Raw genomic sequence first — 19,295 nt, 5'->3', positions numbered from 1 at the left:
TCCACCTGAACATTAGGAAGAACTTCCTCACTGTGAGAAGGGCTGTTTGACATTGGAACTCTCTCCCCGGGGCCGTGGTGGAGGCTCCTTCTTTGGAGGCTTTTAAGCAGAGGCTGGATGGCCACCTGTCGGGGGTGCTTTGAATGAGATTTCCTGCTTCTTAGCAGGGGGTTGGACTGGATGGCCCAGGAGGTCTCTTCCAACTCTACTATTCTATGATTCTATGATTCTATTCTTACACAGCTGTTACCAGTGTTGCTGATGTCTGTTTTTCCTACCATGCCCGACGTAGAACCTTCCCAGAGCATTGTGGGAAATTGGGATATATTTTTCTGTTTGAAGCAAAGGGCAATATAGTGTTCTCCTATTCCAATCAGACTTACTGATCAGTATTGTTTTTATTTACAGCAGAGAGGAACACATTGGATTATAGGGCACATTGTTGGTTGTATAGCAGGCACAGTGCTATGTGCCAATGCATTGCTGTTAAATGTCTGCAGTTAAGGATCTTAGGGGACTGTCTTTTCATGGGACCCAACTTCAGCTGCCCAAAGCATTATCAGACAGGCAGCCTATTATCTCGGCAAAGCATGTCTAGAGAAGGATGCCCCTCACTTACCATGGTACTCTTCAGGTGCAAAGTGTCGCTGAGCACAGAGCCACTCTCCCAGTTCCTCACTTTGGCAAAGCGTGGGCACTTGGAAGGGCTTCCGTTCAACAAAGGCTTGGTTGGCGACTGCCGACCCGAGGGTGGCACCTGGGTGGGTGGAGCGGAAAGAGAGGAGCACATAGTATTAAACCCTGCTGCTTAGAGATAAGCTAATATGTAGGATCGATGACATCACTCAAGCTTTGAAGCTGGCACAGAGCACAAAAAGTACAGCAGAGGGGGGGGGGGGGTTGGCCATCTTTCTCAGACTTTCTGTCTTCAAGACTGCAGAGATAAGCCTGAAAGTGTAGGTGGAAAGGCCTCTGAAGGTCTAAAGAGCAAAAGGTTTCCAAGAGGAAAGAACACGGCTGAATGGTAGAACGTGCGTTTTGAATTTCAAAGGTCCCACAGTCTAACTCCAGTATTTATAACCTCATTAACAGGACTACGAGAGACTTCTACCAGACAGAGTAACACTGCCTTTTGCTTAGACATTTCAGACGGCAATTCCCATCATGCTGTCCCATAAGCATTGTTTGAAGCGTCAGATGAGCAGGATAGATAGCTATCATTAAATATGTAAGGGATGGCATGTAGAAGATAGAGCAAGTTCCTCTTCTGCCACTCCAGAGATTAGGACACAGAGCAATGGATTCAAGTTATAAGAAAAAATATTTTACTTACATTTTAGGGGAAACATCTTCACTTATAAGCAGTGCTTGACAACAAAATAAACTGCCTCTGAGAGGGGTCTTTGGAGCTCTCTAAACAGGTTGGATGGCTACGTTTTGGGAGTGCATTGCTGCATGGCAAGGGCTTGGCCCTTGTGGCCCCTTCCACCTTTACCATGTTGGGGAAAGTGCTGAGCTAAAAGATGGGCAAGCAGTCTACGTTTTTTTCCCCACGCCAGGAGCGACTTGAGAAACTTCAAGTCGCTTCTGGTGTGAGAGAATTGGCCGTCTGCAAGGACGTTGCCCAGGGGACGTTGCCTGGATGTTTGATGTTTTACCATCCTTGTGAGAGGCTTCTCTCATGTCCCCGCATGGGGAGCTGGAGATGACAGAGGGAGCTCACCTGCTCTCTCCAGATTCAAACCCCAACCTGTTGGTCAGCAGTCCTGCCGGCACAAGGAATAGCAGCTGCTGATGGCTTCCAGGTCAGTTGCTTGGAGTTTGGGTCTGAATTGTAAAGGAGCTCTCTTAAGGGCTGAAACCTAGCCCCCTAATTGGTTCAGCACATGGATAGATCTTTTAAAGGCTGGACTAAAACCCAGAAAAGATCCGACACTATGGACATGGAAGCCAACAGTCATCACTTAATTATAAGGATAGGAGGATTTTAAAAAGAAGAAAAAAAGAGGTTTGCACAGTCCCAGGGAAGGGAGGCACTGCTATAAGAGCAGCTTATATTTCTAAGCCTTCAAAAGAGGAGAGGATTTGATCACTCCTAACATGGAAAGGAATTAAGCCTCGGTGCAGAAGGATAGAAAGGGGCTTACGGAGCCACGGGCTTAGCCGGGAACACGCAAAGCAAGACATTCCAACAGGTGAAAGACAATGCCAGCGGAATCTGTTGGGATTCACTCGGGTCAGACTGCCCGGCACGCCAAGGGACCTTTCATGAACTCTTAGAACTCAACTAGGGTTGGAAGTCAGGTCATTTCATGGTGTTTGGTCATATCTGTGGTTTCATGGAACCGACCGCAGTCCAGCTGGGAATGTATCCCTCACCGATGCGGGGGTCTTACTGTAGGCTCTATAACTTGTTAAGTTAATATGCCTACCTTTATGCTAGAGTGCCTACCAGTCACATTTTAAAAAGTTGTTAATATAATGTTAATATAATGTAATTCTGCACACACACAAAGACATATCACTTTGCACTCTCCTCTAATATGTGCCTCCTGTACGCACATTTTTTCTGGAAATCACATTGCAAAATTATAGATGCATATCACAAACTCTAAAAGGGTGGCTGCACCTGTAATTGTATATTGATTTGGAAAATGTGAGCCTGGTAATTGATGACTGTAATGTGAATCAAAAGACGTTCTTTTCCATTCCGAGCCCTTATAGGGTCTCTCGTGTCCAAAGTCATTGCTCTGCTGTTCAACTGAGCAAACAGCTTGCCTTTACAGGCTGATGCTCCCCGTGTGAACTTTTCCCCTCAAGCGCAGGGGAAAAATATAAATGTACTATTTCCTCTTACATTGTTTCAGATTTCTCAGTGTTCCTCATTTTATGTAGAACGGTTTGGCAGAGAAGTAACCGTGCAAAGTGTTTCTCCTTGGGACGTAGGTGGGGCAAGGCAGGAAGCCAGGCAGCGATTACAGCACGAAAGGAGAAACTTTGGAGCGAAAAGGAGTGAAAATAGGGCTGGGGGCACCTGGGGCTTGTACGGGTTGAGAATGCCACTTCTCCAATCTCTGAGACATCTGGGAGATAAGTCTTTGGAGACATTTTAGTGCTCTGATAAACTCAGGAGGGAAGCAGGAGTAGAAATAGGGTGCACCAGAAGGGATCTTCAACCTTTTCCAGCCCATGTTCCAGGGCAAGTCGAGCTCCTCCTAAACCAGCAGTTAGCCCTAAGTGCCAAACAATGTGAGGATATCGAACTCCCAAAGCTCCCAGAGATGGAGGCAAAGCGTTCTTCCCCTTTTGACCACAAGAGGAGCTGTTCTCCTTTGTGCTCTATGGCCAGCAGGCATATCAGAGAAACTAATCCATCATGATCATTATGGACCAACACTGCTCTAATCCTTGGGCGGGAACATCTAAAAACAGCCAGCAAGAGGAAACAAGGGAAAGGCGAGACAAAAAACCCCCCAAACCTTAGATTTCACACGCTGTCATAGTTCTCGTGGAGGGAAACACCCTGCCCAGGACTCAGTCTGGGAAGTCTCTGAAGTGCTTTGTAAAAATTGAGAGAAGCAATGCCAGCTCTAGCTTTCGGAAGACCCATGGGGTCCCACATCTGTGAGGGCTCCTACCTGCTGCTGTTCTTCTAATTTGCAACTGTTCTTTTGCTTGACCATTCCAGCTTTCAAGAAGGGAGCAACCTGTACTACATCCCAGAAATGGAAGACGAGGAATGCATGGCTAGTTGGCTCCTTGGCTAGTTGGCTCTCCCTCTTGGCACACGTTGAGGGCAGCTGAACAGATAACAACTATGACCTGGCAGAATGGTGAGAAAGTACATTGCCACACAGTGCAGAATTGAACTATGGGTTGTGTTTGGAGAAGTAACCATTAAAGAGGCTAATCGAGCACAGATGGGCACCCTGACTGAAGCCAGTACTCCGTGAAGCATCACTTCCACTAGCTATGAAGTGGCAGAAATGGGCACCAGCCATTTAGAGAGGTGCTGGTGGGCAAATACCCTCCTCAGAACCTAAAGGCAGCTTTGAGTCTCCCTGTGGAGAGAAAAAGCAGAGAATAGAGAAACATAATAATAATAATAATAATAATAATAATAATAATAATAATAATAATAATAATAACAATAACAACAACAGGAAAAACTCAGCCGCTATCAGGACCTCAAGATTGAACTGCAAAGACTCTGGCAGAAACCACTGCAGGTGGTCCTGGTGGTGATCGGCACACTGGGTGCCATGCCAAAAGATCTCAGCCGGCATTTGGAAACAATAGACATTGACAAAATCACGATCTGCCAACTGCAAAAGGCCACCCTACTGGGATCTGCACGCATCATCTGAAAATACATCACACAGTCCTAGACACTTGGGAAGTGTTTGACTTGTGATTTTGTGATACGAAATCCAGCATAGCTATCTTGTTTGCTGTGTCATACAATATAATAATAATAATAATAATAATAATAATAATAATAATGGCAGATTGTTCCCAGCTTCTGTTCCATTGCTATTTCCAATTCTCACCATTCCGTCATGTTGTAGTTGTTGTCTCTCACCATTCGCCTTCAACGTACGATCCCAGGTGCTAAATTTCTGAGAATTATGCTTTAATCTCCACTTTTCCATATCATTTACAATTGCAACCTGTAACACATTACTTCCAAGTGGCACATTTGAGCAAATTTCAAGGGTGACAAGCAACCTTCAGGAGAAATGAACATCTCTTTGGGCTCAATGAGGACCGAGCATAGTCAGAAGGCAAGAAGGAAAGTGGAATGGAGTCTCCTATGTAAAGACATGGGTGGCTAACACACCCGGCAACATTTTCTGACAGACTCCACTCACCCTCATCATCTCAAAGAAGTGTACTTATCAAGGAATTGGAGTCATTTCACCATAACATGCTGGGAGAAAGAAAACACTACTGCAAGGGAAGTACGTATACTGGAAGGTGATAGATGCAAATTTTCAAAGTGTATTAAGTAACAAATAAGCAAACATGCTGAATTCATGTGCACCTGGTCCAAGGGGATGCCCCTTCTTGAATTTTGGCCCTCCAGATGTTTTGGATTTCAGTTCCCAACCGAATGACCACGGTCTGGAGCAGGGGTCCCCAAACTAAGGCCCGGGGGCCGGATGTGGCCCTCCAAGGTCATTTACTTGGCCCCCGCCCTCAGTTTTATAATATAATATTTTTATATCCGTTTTAATAATATAATATATTGTATATACATATAATATTGATAATAATATTATGTTATACAACATAATACTAATCATAATACCATATAATAATTTTAAGCCAGAAAATGGGAGATCTGAAAGCTAAGCTTAGCCATCAAGATCACTGGTTGAACTCAGGAGGGGCTATAGAGTAGAGGCTTCCAGACCAAACTGGGGCACTGCACAATAGTGTCTTCTGGCTCTATAGTTAACTAAAGTCCAGTCCACTACTGCGCAACACCAGTAGGGAAAAATCTGAAATTCAACTTGCAGAATTTTCAGCATTTAAGTTTTTCTACATCACAGAAAAGGTCTAGACCAGGCATGGGCAAACTTTGGCCCTCCAGGTGTTTTGGACGTCTAGACCTTTTCTGTGAGGTCTTGAATAAAATTCTAATTGTTCTAGCTTTGCAAAAAACATGTCTTGCCACATATATCCAAAGATTAGACTATCCTGCATAAATTTCACTCTTTTTTCAACTTTTGGGAAAGCTGGAAAGAAACCCTGAACTGTGATTGAGCCTTTGGAATAAGAACAACTACCGATAGCTAAGGAAAAAAAAAAAACCCAAATCCAACTGCAGCTATCTGCTACACTGTCTTGGGATGGGGAGGGAATAAAACCTAAAGAAAAAGTAACATACTTGCAGTTTTTACATTTCAGTCCAAACAACATTCCTTTCCCTAATTAACCTGACTATCTCATTGGCCAGAAGCAGGCCCACACTTTCCATTGAAATCCTGATAGGTTTATGTTGATTAAAATTGTTTTCATTTTAAAATATTGTATTGTTCTTTCATTGTTGTTGTTGCTGTTTTGCACTACAAAAAAGAAGACATGTGCAGTGTGCATAGGAATTTGTTTGTATTTTTTTTCCAAATGATAATTCGGCCCCTCAACAGTCTGAAGGATTGTGGACTGGCCCTCGGCTTCAAAAGTTTGAGGACCCCTGGTCTGGAGCTTTCACGAGTTGAAGTCCAAATACATGACGGGCCAAAGGAAAGACCATCTTTACCACCTTTGCTTCTTAACACTTACCTTGTCCGTCTCGGAAGAAGTGTAGTTCCCTTCAGCGGGGGTGTCACTCTTCTCCCACAGGTCACTGAAAACCCGCTCGTTCTCCATTCCAGCTGGCAATGCCTTTGGTGACTTTGGGTCTGCTTCCTGGGAGCTGGAGAAAGGGGAATAAAACACAGAGCAATCCATCCGTCAGCAGGAGACAAACAATCGCTATGCAGACAGACATGGCACACTGTTGCACTCTAGCACTGATAACACTGATTATTTTAGTCATTTGTTACATATACCTGCGATATATTTTTACAAACATAGATAGACACACATATACAAGTTTTATATCCATATCCCAACTCTTTCTGTTTACCCCAGGGAGAAATAAATCCAGGGATAGGAGCTGAATGTAGAGGGAAAGGGCCCTGAGGAATAGCATTGGCCCAATGGCAGTCAGCTTTGATGAATCGCCAGGCACTCGCTGGGCTCAAAACAATGGGTGTTCCATAACAAACACAAATCCTAAAAATGACAGGAAATTAAAGTCCTGAAACAAGAAGTATTTGGGGACAGGGTGGAGCAGAAAGCTCTTGGACTCCTAATTCTGAAAGGCACTCGATTCAAACCCTGGACACGGCCGCAATGAAAAATCCCCTTCCAAGAAACCAATGAATGATGTTTGCACTCGGGGAGAGACAGAAATGGCTATACGTAAGGATAGGTGAATTTAAGGAGAATTGTAGGCAGGTTCTACAACACCAAGTAATGCAGTTTGAACATTATATGGTCATTATAGAACCACAGAATGCAGTTTGAACTGTATTATATGGGTCTACTACACTGTCAGTATAAAGGCAGTTTGAACTGCATTATTGGCAATGAAGATCCAGCCTAGAGAATCCGAGAAACCGATCACAGAATCTATGCCTGGATGTTTGATGTTTTACCATCCTTGTGGGAGGCTTCTCTCATGTTCCCACATGGGGAGCTGGAGCTGACAGAAGGGAGCTCACCTGCTCTCTCCGGATTTGAACTGCTGACCCCTTGGTTTAACCCATTGCATCACCGGGAGCTCCTTTGAAAGATATACTAGCCCCTTATGCAGTGTGGCCCTGAACTCAAGTCCCGAGGAACAAAAAATCGCACTTGAATCAGTTGTGCTTTTAAAGAAGAAATGAAAATAGTTCATTCACTAAGAATAACCAAGTTACAAAACAGTTCCCAGTAGTTGCCTTCACCACAGGAACAAAACAGACACTTTCTTCTGTAAGGAAATTTCTTCTTGATATGACCACAGGAAACTAAAGCAATAAACAGTTGGATTTCTTTCTTCTTCATGAAATCAGGATGCCCTTGACTGGGACTGCAGTGAGATAAACATTCACTCTCAGCGCTGATACCAGCTCCCAGCTAACAACAACCCGTCGCCTCCTACTACCAGCACCTGCTTGCTCAGAGCTTTGTTTTCTACACTATGCCTGATAACACGGCCAACTAACACATAACAGCCACTCTATTACAGTAACAAAGTCACTCTGATCCTTATGATCACTTAGAAAAAGCTTCTAGTAAACCATGAATAGTGACAGACAACTTATACAGTTCTGACCGCTATTCAGACTTCCCGCTCCCCTCCCCTGATTGGCCAGAAAAGGGGCTGGGGAGGATCCATGCCAGGAATGGCCGGGAGGGGGAATGGCAGCCGGGATTGGTCAGAGCAAAGAACCAATCCACTGCAGAGATGCCACCCCCCCCCCCCCGGGTGGGGGGGTACAGTCTGGGAAAACAAATGGGAAAGATACGGAGATGGGTTTCGGATGAGCTCCAATGTCTAGTTTTATGTCAAACAAAGGTAGGCGCTTTAGAAAGCAAGTTCTACAACTTGGCGGTTTAACCCGCTGCGCCATCATGGCCACACAGATCTATATATATAAAAGAGTGATGGCATCACGGCAGCGGACAAAACAACAAAAGTAAACACCCCACAACCTCAAAAATTGACAGCACAACCCCTCATCCATGCCTCTAGGTTGATACAACAAAAAGAAAAGAAAAATAAAGTCCTAATTAGAGGGAGAGGAATAATTGTTTTTAGCCAATTGCTGCCAGTTAGAAGGCTAAGCTCTGTTCACTTGGTCTCCTAGCAACCCACTCAGCCCAGGGGACCCTTGACCTTAACTACCACCAATTCCTCAATACTTTATTTCCCATACCACCATACTTTGCCACAGCAACGCGTGGCCGGGCACAGCTAGTACATTATAAAGAAAGATTATATAGAAAGTCATGACGAATAGATATAATTTATTAAAGGGTTTGATATGACAGAGTTCAGTGATTTATAGCTGTTGCTCGTTCAGTCTTGATCTTCCAATGCTTTGAACCTGTATAAGTCTGGAAAGGGTCTGTTTAAAAGGGGGGAAATCATATATTTATTTCTGAGCCCTTGGTGAACTATAAATCTTTGTTTTTTTTTTTTTTTACTGTGACTCAATAATGATATCAAAAACAAACAGATACGGAGGACAAAAAACCCGTATAATCAAATGGGGGAACATACAGAAACAAAACACTTCTGGTGGCAAAAATGTAAACTACAAACTAATTATTAAAAGAATCTATGTACGTTTCTTTAAAAGTAACATTTTGTAATGAATCCAGGCAAAATATCTATCAGTCTGAGTGTGGCCATAGAGGAGCATCTTGGCAGCAACCCTCCCAATCCAAAGTCAGTTTTGCAGAATGCACGGCTAGAAAGAAAAGGAACAGCTGGTGGGAACACCTCTCCAAATTCCTTCTTTTATTGAACTTATAACCCACCTTTCTGCCAAGAGATGATCAATGGACAATTCTTCTTTTCCCCATTTCTCACCCACCCCACTTGTGAAGATAGAAAGAGTTAGGTTAAAAGAAATCTGTCTTTTTCTCCCAGCGGCGCTTACCTTTGTGTTCCCTATCCGGGCGAAGGATCTGGGAAGCCAAAGAGCTGGTGAGGAAGGCTTGAGCTGGCCTCTCTGCTCTGCTCCCTCTTCCCTTTAAGGCCGCTATAAGATGAGGAAGGATTCAATGGCCTGCCCGACTCCAACACCTTTGCATTGATTCACATCAGAGATAAAGGTGTGGCTCCAGCTGAGGTGTGTGGGGGGGACTAAACTCTCCCGGTGAAGGTAGTCATGCATCAGATCAGATTTGGCTCACAAATTGCAAACACAGACCACAAGAAATGCTAAAGAAAACACGGAAGAGAGCTGGCCCAAATGGACGGGTTCTCTCCTTCTTGGCCACGCTCCCCACTGTTCAGTGCCGCTTCCAGCCTGAAAATGACTTTTTCCCTTCAATACTTTACTCCTACCTGTTAGCAAAGAGCACACCAACGGACTTTCGCAGCAGGAGGCTGTTGCTCTTTCGTTATATCAATATCTTTAGAACAAAACAGAGCCCTACATGCAAGGCATCCGTGCCAGCAGCACTGATGAAACAAGCATAGCAATTGAGAATGCTGGAAAAGGGACTCTGGGAGCTGCAGTCCAATAGGAGACCTCTGAAAACAAGCTCTGGATCTAGGATCACATAGAAGAAATGAGTAACAACAGAAACTGCTTGTCTGGACAGGTTTGAGAGCTAAGTACAGTATTCTCTCTAACAGATTTATGGCCAAATTCTTGGACTGACACGCAACGCTTTTCCCGTGTTGTGACACCACAAATCTGTGAATTGTCAGATCATGGAATGTAACATTTGAGAATCCTGACACAAACTGTGCTCACTTGCTCATCCTGGGCTAACACTTATCTGACAGCGCCCTGCTTCCTAAGCATTCAGGATTTAAACACATGCTGAAATGTGTGCTTTGAAGAAACAACTTTCTAGGAATACATACTGTGCAATAAAATGTTTTTACAAGTATACATCTAAAATGTACTGAAACTGAAATGTGAATGCTCGTGACAGTTAAATGCTTCCCCTACCCTAATTTCTGCAGATATAGGAAAGACCTAAGAGTTGATGCACGAAAAAGAGTCATGGACCAGACCAAGGCTCATTCATCCATCCCTCTTTCTCCACTGCCAACATGCCTAGCAGAGATTCCAGTTTCAGCAACATTGTGGAATATTGCCCATATGCTTTCATGTTCCTCTTAGAGTTCTCCTCGGGGCCCGTTCTGGAGCCAGGAGTGGGGCGGGAAGAGTGAAAAACTTATCCCAGGTGCGATTCAGACTACTCCAGATTTTTAATCAGTTTTCAAATTTTATATATTATTTCCTATCTTTACAAAAGAGGAAATGGCCCCTTTCCCAGCATGGCTTTTATGTTGCTATACAATGGCCGAGATCAGATAAAGTGTTTGCAAATGTGAATAGGAAAAATGACCCACAGTTAAAATGCAGGCCAAGGACAACACAACACAACGTTACGATAGCTGCACAATAATGGTTCCAGGTGCGAACAAGAGGAGAGCAGCTGTAGGAAGAAAGGATTTCTGAAAAACAGGAGAGCAGATCACTCAAGGGGTATTGTACTCATGCAGGCCTTGAGTGGAAGAGAAAGCCCACTCGGGTTGGGTGAAAAGCTTGCAAAGGATTCAGTGGGTAACTGAGGACACGCAGAGCTGACGTGGTCAGTGGAAAGGGATGAAGGGAGAGGACGTCTGGCCCATCTCAAAGTCAGCAGGGAGGAGAAGGCAACACAGTCTTCAGACATGGCTGGGGTTAGGAAGAAAGGAGCTAACTAAAACGATGGGACAGTAGGATCTCGCTTTTGATGAGGGGGATCCAGCCTCAGAGAGACACATTAGTCACAACTGGCCATTCCAGTGGGTCTGCTCTAAGGATGACTAAACATGGACCCGGTTCTGGGGCATGCCGGAGAAAGGAAAAAGATGAGCCTCCAGCCTTTGTTGAACTCAGTTCCCAATGGCTTTTTTGCTCCAAAGGGAAAGAGAGATAGAGATTTGCATCTTTCCTTTTATTGTGATGGTGAACTATTTGAAGCAGAACAATGGTAAAATGGGAAAGTGTAAGAAGTTTACCGCTGCCCATTCTGTTTCCCTTCACACCCAACTGGCCCTAATAAGAGGGGCAGGCTTTGGCCCACCGGCCCACCTGCTTCGACAGCAATGCGTATTCCTTCACTTACTTCCCAGTGTGGTATGCCAGCAAGTGTTGTGTTGCGGGGAGGGTCCTCCTGCTTGTTGGGCTGAGTGGGCTTCTGGACTTTGACCGGCAGTCCTGGCCCAGTAGCACTGCTGACCTGAGCCTGGCACCTGAAGACTCTGTCATGAGGCATTTGGCCATGGCTGCCTCCCCGGCTGAGCATGAAGGGAGCTTTGGCAGGTGCCTCAGGCTAGATCTCTTCACAAGCCATTAAGAATTCTCTGTTTCAGGCACCAGGTTCCTATTCAACAGTAGGCGTGTAAAGATAACAGTTTATGTTCCTTCTGAGGTCCAGGATGTACTTGATAGGACATTATTCAGATTGAGGCTGTCAATAGATTTAGAAATGAGAACGTCTAGTAAGGATGCAAATGCTCAGAAAGAACCTAAGTACAGTTCATGAAGTTCTGGGTAACTTCCTTACACCCTTCCATTAATTCCTTTCCAAAGTACTGACTGAAAAACACAGGACTTCCACTTTCACTTTCCAGCCACCATCTTTTGCAGGTAAGTGTATCTATTGGTAAATCTATTGATAAATCCGGGTTACTGTCGTACATCTGTATAGATTCCCAACTGTTTATCAACAGCAACAGCAACATCATACTTTCCTGCCCCGAAATAGTAAAAACCTGGGGTGACCAGGAAGAATGTAAGAAGATAAAGGGCTAAATGGGATCATAGAAAAGACTCCTCCGGTCCGGCACTTGGTCTACCAACCAGATGACCATGGAAAGTCCACAAGCAGGGCAGGTACCTCACAACCTCTGAGGATGCCTGCCATAGATGTGGGCGAAACGTCAGGAGAGAATACTTCTGGAACATGGCCATACAGCCCGGAAAACACACAACAACCCTGAGCAAACATTGTCTCTCTGTAGGTCTTCATAATCCATGGCTAATGTTTCCATTATTCTCTTAGTTGTAAGAAAGTTACTGAAAACTCTGCAATTTTCATTTTTTAGGATTTATTCTGTGCTAAATGTTATTTTCCATGCAGATTTTTTTTTTCCTGTGCAAGAAACTATTTTCTTGCCATACATGTTATGGCAATGTTAATGTGCAAAAAAATTGTGCATGTCATTGTTCCAATAAATCCCAAACCATAATGATTCTCACCTGTCTAGCATTCTCATCAGGATTTTCCAAAACCTGAGAAATCTGTTTTTAAACAACTTTTTTTTCCAATGTTATTTCCATTCCTATCTCTGTTATGATAGACTGCTGACAGCTGGGAAGAGAACCTGCATTCGTGTCTCAAAGAAGTGACATTTAGACTTCTGTATTATTTACTTCCTTCATTTATATTCTATTTTTCCAGTAGTGGGACCCAAGATGGCTTATAACTTATTTTTAAAGTTTAGGCTAAAAGCTGTACAAAAAACATTAGGACAAAAATATAAATATAGAAGATATTTGCAAACAATGGAACAATCTGTAAAGTAAAACTATTTAAAATGTATTTAAACGCCATATTTAAAGAAATCAATAAAGCAGTGCACCGTGCCATTAAAAGCCCATTGCAACCAATCTCTTCAAGCCTGGTGGGAGAAGAATGTGTTTACCTGCTGGCAAAAGAAGAACAAGGAGTCTCTCTCGGGAGGCAGTTCCAAAGCGTAGGAGGAGGAACTTGAGAGGCCCACTCTCTTATTCTCACCAAATGAGCCAAGATATGAGCCCTGCATGAGATAGTGGCCTCATACAGGGAGGTAAGTAAAGACCCAGGCTGGATAGGGCTTTAGAAGGAATCCCCGGCCCTTTGAAGAGACCCACCAGTGCCCAGTGGAGCTGTTCCAACATAAGAGTTGTGTGTTCCCTGTCGCCAGCCCCAGTTAGCAATCTGGCTACAGGTCTTAGGACCAACCAATATCCAGATCTTTGGATGGCTTCGTAGACCAACTGAGCACTCTTTGGAGCTGCTCCACATCGAGTGTGTCCTAGTACAGGCAATCCCCAAGTTATGAACACAATAGGTTCTATAGGTATGTTCCTGTGATGTCCCATGGGCCTTGGAGTTCTGATCCCAGCGCCATCGTGGCTGATGATGAAGAAAACAGGGGATTTTTGCCGGCTCAGCAAGAGCTGGAATCTTTCCAGATGCCTGTTGTTGATGATTCTACCCAAGAGCCCATTAAGGAAGACCTTGAGCAGGCCTTTCCCACTGCCTCCCCTCCTTTTGCTAGGAAACAGTTCTATGCGGCAGGCCGGGGTGAGAAAGAGCAGTTTCGGAGAAGCTTGAGATTAGCAGCTAAACAAGACGTTAATTAGCTATGTTCCCCTGGGAAATTCTAGGGAGGAACGCATCTGGAGGGAGATGTGTTTCGTTCTCCTTTCCCTTGGGAAAGGAAGCTCAGGACACCTGCTTGCAGAGAAATGAGACTGAGTTAAAAGTGCCCGATATGGAGGGTTCCGTGCGGAGTCAACAGGTCAGCTTCAGGAGTGATTTCGTGTTTCCAGCCAAGTGTGGACTTCGTAAAGTCCGCAACTCCAGTTCCTTCGCCTTGCCTTGCCTAGCCAAGTATTCAAGAACTATCTTGTCTTGCTTCCAGCCTTGGACCTTGTTCCTAATATCAAGCCTTGTTTCCAGTTCTTGCTGTGGACTTACTTTGAACTTTGGAGAGATTTTGGACGCTTCCCCACTCTATTGCTTACAAATAAAGTGTGTTTCGGTTTGGATTTGCAACTTTGGACTCTAATATAAAATATTGGACAATATAATTTTGGACTATATCTGACCTTCCCTGAAAGGTCTTTTATTGGACTACATCTTCTACTTGTTTTTATTATTCTTACATATATCCTTAATAAAGATATTAGATAGTTTTGGCCTCCGTGTGTCAGTTCTTAGTGCTCCGTTGCCCTGGGCTTGACAGTTCCTAAATGTGTATGTAAGTTGGAACAGGTAAAGGTATATATATCTCCTTCTGGATAGCATAGGGAAGAGTCAACACCCCTGAGGTGTTGGTTTGCTGTCTGTGCCTCTGTTCAGAAGATTTCGCCTCATTTCTGCTGCCCTCTAGTGTTGCTTTCATGTTGCTTTCTCCACAGCATTTCCCAGCCAGCTCTTGTAGTGCCTCTGCGTGCTTGCCTGGGAGGGTAATGGGATGGACAGGCAGGTTCTGTAGGTTTGTTCTTAAGGTGAATTTGTATGTAAGTCAGAACAGGACCCTTTTTAAGTGTAACTCCAGCTATACGTGTGTGTATGTGTGTATATGTATGTATGTGTGTGTATGTGTGTGTGTGTGTGTGTATATATATATATATATATATATATATATATATATATACAGTAGAGTCTCGCTTATCCAACCTTCGCTTATCCAACATTCTGTATTGTCCAACGCAATTTGCCTTTTAGTAGCCAATGTTTTTGTAGTCAAATTTTCAATACATTGCGAAGTTTTGGTGCTAAATTCGTAAATACAGTAATTATTACATAACATTATCATGTATTGAACTGCTTTTTCTGTTGTAAAACATATTTTTGTGCTTAATTTGTAAAATCATAACGTAATTTGATGTTTAATAGGCTTTTCCTTAATCCCTCCTTATTATCCAACATTTTCGTTTATCCAACATTCTGCTGGCCCGTTTATGTTGGATAAGTGAGACTCTACTGTGTGTATATATATATATATATATATATATATATATATATATATATACTTTCTGTCCCTGAGTAAATTGGATTTTGAAAAAAAAAATGGTTTGTTGTGGAAGCAAAGATTGGAGAGAAAGCTTCAGTGGAGACCCCTTTTCCTCATGATAATAACTCTTCCAGGGGTAGCATTTGAGAGAAACCAGGTTTTTGGTGCATGTTGGCACGGATAATGTGGGGAAACATGACTGTGGGGCTCAAGCAGCCTGACTGAGGTCCTGTCCCTTACACGTGGGTGCATGTAACTTACACAGATCCTGTTGGGGCGTCTCAATGCAGGGGTGGGCATCTAGGCAGAAGACAGGGGCCAATTCCACCCTTGCAAGCCCCTTTCATATTCAGTGTTTCTTGGAAGACGTTGTTGGTGTATAATATAAAAAGGGAGCAGAGCTGCTTCCAAACCAAGCATGGGGGGAGCTAACCGGAAGTGAGAAGCACCTGGCTTGGACTGAATCATCTGCAAAGCATGAACGCAGAAATGCTTCCAATCGCACAAATAGGGGGCAGGAGAAGAAACAGATCGTGATCATATAAGAAAACAAGATAAACAGTTGAGGAGGTCAAAAACAGAAAATGTGTGTATCAGAATCCTCTGAAGCGGGATGATAGGCATTCTTATCCTAATGTCAGAAGCCTCTGGAGCAGGGGTCCCCAAACTTTTTAAACAGGGGGGCCAGTTCACAATCCTTCGGACCGTTGGAGGGCCGGACTATAGTTGGCCACCAAGCAATTAATAATAATAATAATAATAATAATAATAATAATAATAACAGCAATAATAATAAAAAAGAGTGTTGGAAGAGACCTCTTGGGCCATTGAGTCCAATCCGCTTCTGCCTTTGTGCACCAAAAGCACAAGCAAAGCACCCCTGACAGATGGCCACCCAGCCTTAATGTTAATAATAATAATAATAATAATAATAATAATAATAATAATAATAATAAGGGTTATAAGAGAAGAAGAGACCCCTTGGGTCATTTAGCCCAACCCCCTTATGCTCTTGTGCCATGGGGGGCCGGATAAATGGCTTTGATGGGCCGCATCCGGCCCCCGGGCCTTAGTTTGGGGACCTCTGCTCTGGAGGAAAGCCCAATGTTAAAGAAAGCATAAACATATTGGACAGAGATCCCATACAAAAGCTCAATTGGAAAGGTATGGAGGGGAATATTGGAGGCAAAGGGTGGGCAAAGGGTGGTCATGGAACTGCATATTGATTTTGCAATTCCAGACCCATTCAGACTTCCTGGACTACCCTTTTCTAGCCAGAAACGAATGAACTGCTTCCCATGGAAGGGTTAAAAGCAGATGGTCATGTATCAACCAGAGAGAAAGTAACCTTGGGATGTAATACTTAGTGATACGGCCTGAGTCATAGTGAGCGATGAGATGGTAATTAAACTGCTTGGAAACAGAGGTCACAACCCTATCAAATGAAGTTTACGTGTGTGGGAGAGTACTACAGAGCTCCAGAATAATCCTCTTTGACTAAAAGGGGAGAATTTTAGCTGAGCAACCAGAAGGGTCAATTCTATGATGCTTAGGGTCTACCTACAAGCCCAGGAAGAGAGGTTTTTACTGCAGGTCAGAAAGGGAAGCTCAACGTCCAAGAGGCCCCTTGCCAGCATGGCCAATACGCACCGTGAAAGAAGCTATTGGAGATGAGAAAGCTTCCTTTGGAAACGGGACATCTTGCCCGTATGAAGCATACTTAAAAGAACACAAAGGGAAATATGAGTGGAAGAAACGAAGGATGTAAAACAGGATTTTGAGGAGCACATTGCTAATGGCCTCAAGGATAACAGCAAAGGCTTTTGTAAATCCTCGAGGAGTAGGAAACCAGCCAGGGAGGCAGCTAGTCTCTTGGATGCTACTGAAATTAAAGGGAAAGGAAAGGGAGTCTGAAGACAAGAAGAAAAGAGGGGAGCAAGTCTAGACCAAAGGGCTGGCAGCTTCTAAGGAGATAGGACATGACAAGCATCTTCAGGCAGGGGGGCAAAAATAGAACAAGGTTAGTGGGCACCGAATAAGCCATGCACTATTTTTACTCACTTTGCCAGCTACTTGGGGGTGTGGAGCTTTTTCCAGTGCCTCCTGGGGCAAGGAACATTGATATTGGTTGTCATATCATCTACTCTCTAGAATGCATTTGCATCTGAAAAGCTATCAACATAACATTTTAAGTTGCATTGAAATCCTGGTTTATTCATTGATATTTGGACATCATACAGCAATTAACTCCTGCTTGCTTTTTGTACTTGGTGATCAATGCAGTAGCTTCAGCATTGCTAATACTTAAACACTGCTATTAAGAATTAAAACTTGCCAATCAGAATGGCTCTTGATGTGTGTGTGTCTATTTCATTAATCCAGAGATGGGGAAACAGTGGTCTTCCAACTGTTGATGCTCTACTATACTGTGGAAGTGATGGGAAAAGTGTACAGTTATTGGGCTGAAATTCTCATGATCCTTCAGGTGGTTCGAATCTGTGGGACAGGGTGAGCTCCTGCTGTTAGCCCTATCTCCTGCCAACCTAGCATGTTTTCATGTTTTCAAATGTGAGTAGATAAATAGGTACTGCTTCGGCAGGAAAGGCAAAAAGATGCTCCAAGCAGTCTTGCTGGCCACACAACCAGGAGGTCTCTATGGACAACACAGGCTCCTCAGCTTGGAAACAGAGAAGAGCACCTCCCCTGTATGTCTTTGTAACAAGACATTGAATGTTTGCCTGTGTCAGTTTATGTATTGTAATCCACTCTGAGTCTCCTCGGGGAGAAGTGCGTAATATAAATAAAGTATTATTATTATTATTATTGCCATATCTCTGTCTAACCCACAATTTATGTTTCCTTCCAAAGTCTGTGTAGCTCCTGAGATTTTACTCTTTTCAGCAGGAGGATATTTTTCAACAGGTGAAGCACTGAAAGCAGCTACGTACCACCACGGGCACAGAAGGGATTTTCGTGGCCCAACAATTAATGGGGTTGATGATACCACAGTTCACTTACTGTTGAGGAAGTCTGCTTTTCCTCCGTTTTAGAAAGAAGCAAAAGGGCATCTAGATAAGAACCACCTCGATGTCAGTACGGTTTTGCAATGCTTCTGTGCTGGTATTTTATCTCTGGGTGTGGCTGAACAGATTGGGAAGGAGACAAAAGCAGAAGCTCCCCAGTCTGTGCACTTGCACAATACACAAAGCACCATCTGACTCCCCATTTCTGTCCAACCAGACACCATCTGCTTCAGTCCTTCCAGAGTGGTATCTTCTGTCTTCCTCATCTGCTTCACTGGTAGACATGATGTAGCCTCCAGATGTTTTGGATCCCAGTTCCCACCAGGCTTTGCATTACAGCCAATGAAGAGCATTGCTGGGATTTGTACTTCAACAAAATCTAGAGGCGTTCCACACCTAGTATACTTGTCATTGTTATTATGGCAAAAGCAAGCTGGAACAATTGGCATAATGGACAGAGTGTCCAAAAGATCTGGAGAGCAAACATTTGGAAAAGGGTTGCTATGAGTCTTTTGGGCTGTATGACCATGTTCCAGAAGCTTTCTCTCCTGACATTTCGCCCACATCTGTGGCAGGCATCCTCAGAGGTTGTGAGGTATTTGGAGAAGGCTTCTCTACAGATTATGTCTTCTGTTAGTTTTACTTTTCTGCTACGTTCCTTCTATACATGCAACTAAAACACTCCCTGTGCATAAAACTGTGTATTTATCAGTGTTTTTAAGGCAATGATGTCCAAAATACCCAGAAGACTGGAGTTTGCCCATGCCTGGTCTAGACTTTATAGCAGCAGTGCACTAGAGAGTGCAAGTATTGCCTTGTAAAACTTTAGATTCCAAGAGAAGTTACTGAATAAGGTGATCTATAACTGTGTGGATCTGTCAAAGAGTTTCTTTGGCCCTCCTTTTGACAAGCAGAGGCTGAACAAATTAACATAAAGCCAGAAACATTTTGGAATACACTATGCAAAACAGGAGATATTGTGCCTATCTGCATAATTTATACAGATCACAGGAATCAGCTTGGTTCCTTTCCAAAGCCTTGCCCAATTTTAATATTATTTTGTGGAAGTATATCTACAAAGCCACAGGCGACGCTGTCGACTTTGGAGCCACCAATCCCCTCTTTCCTGAATGGGATCTTCCGCTCATTCCCGTCCCAGCCTGCCAAAGAAGGGGCCGGTCCACGGACGGACGGGCTCGCAGGCCCGAAGC

At 43.8% G+C, this 19,295-nt stretch overlaps 1 protein-coding gene across 2 annotated transcripts in view; it reads right to left on the bottom strand.

The window, feature by feature from the left end:
• The window catches only part of nos1 (nitric oxide synthase 1), a 116,675-nt gene that overhangs the window by 33,365 nt on the left and 64,015 nt on the right, over positions 1–19,295 (bottom strand). For both annotated transcript variants that reach the window (XM_008113724.3, XM_003222783.4), the window contains 2 exons: positions 6,289–6,421; positions 620–757 (listed from right to left, as the gene is read on the bottom strand). In XM_008113724.3, the coding sequence (XP_008111931.2) occupies positions 620–757; positions 6,289–6,421 (271 nt within the window). The remainder of the gene's footprint in view (positions 1–619; positions 758–6,288; positions 6,422–19,295) is intronic.

Source organism: Anolis carolinensis, chromosome X (assembly GCF_035594765.1).
Source record: "Anolis carolinensis isolate JA03-04 chromosome X, rAnoCar3.1.pri, whole genome shotgun sequence".
Lineage (NCBI taxonomy): Eukaryota > Metazoa > Chordata > Lepidosauria > Squamata > Dactyloidae > Anolis > Anolis carolinensis.
This window is presented reverse-complemented; position numbering and strand designations above follow the sequence as displayed.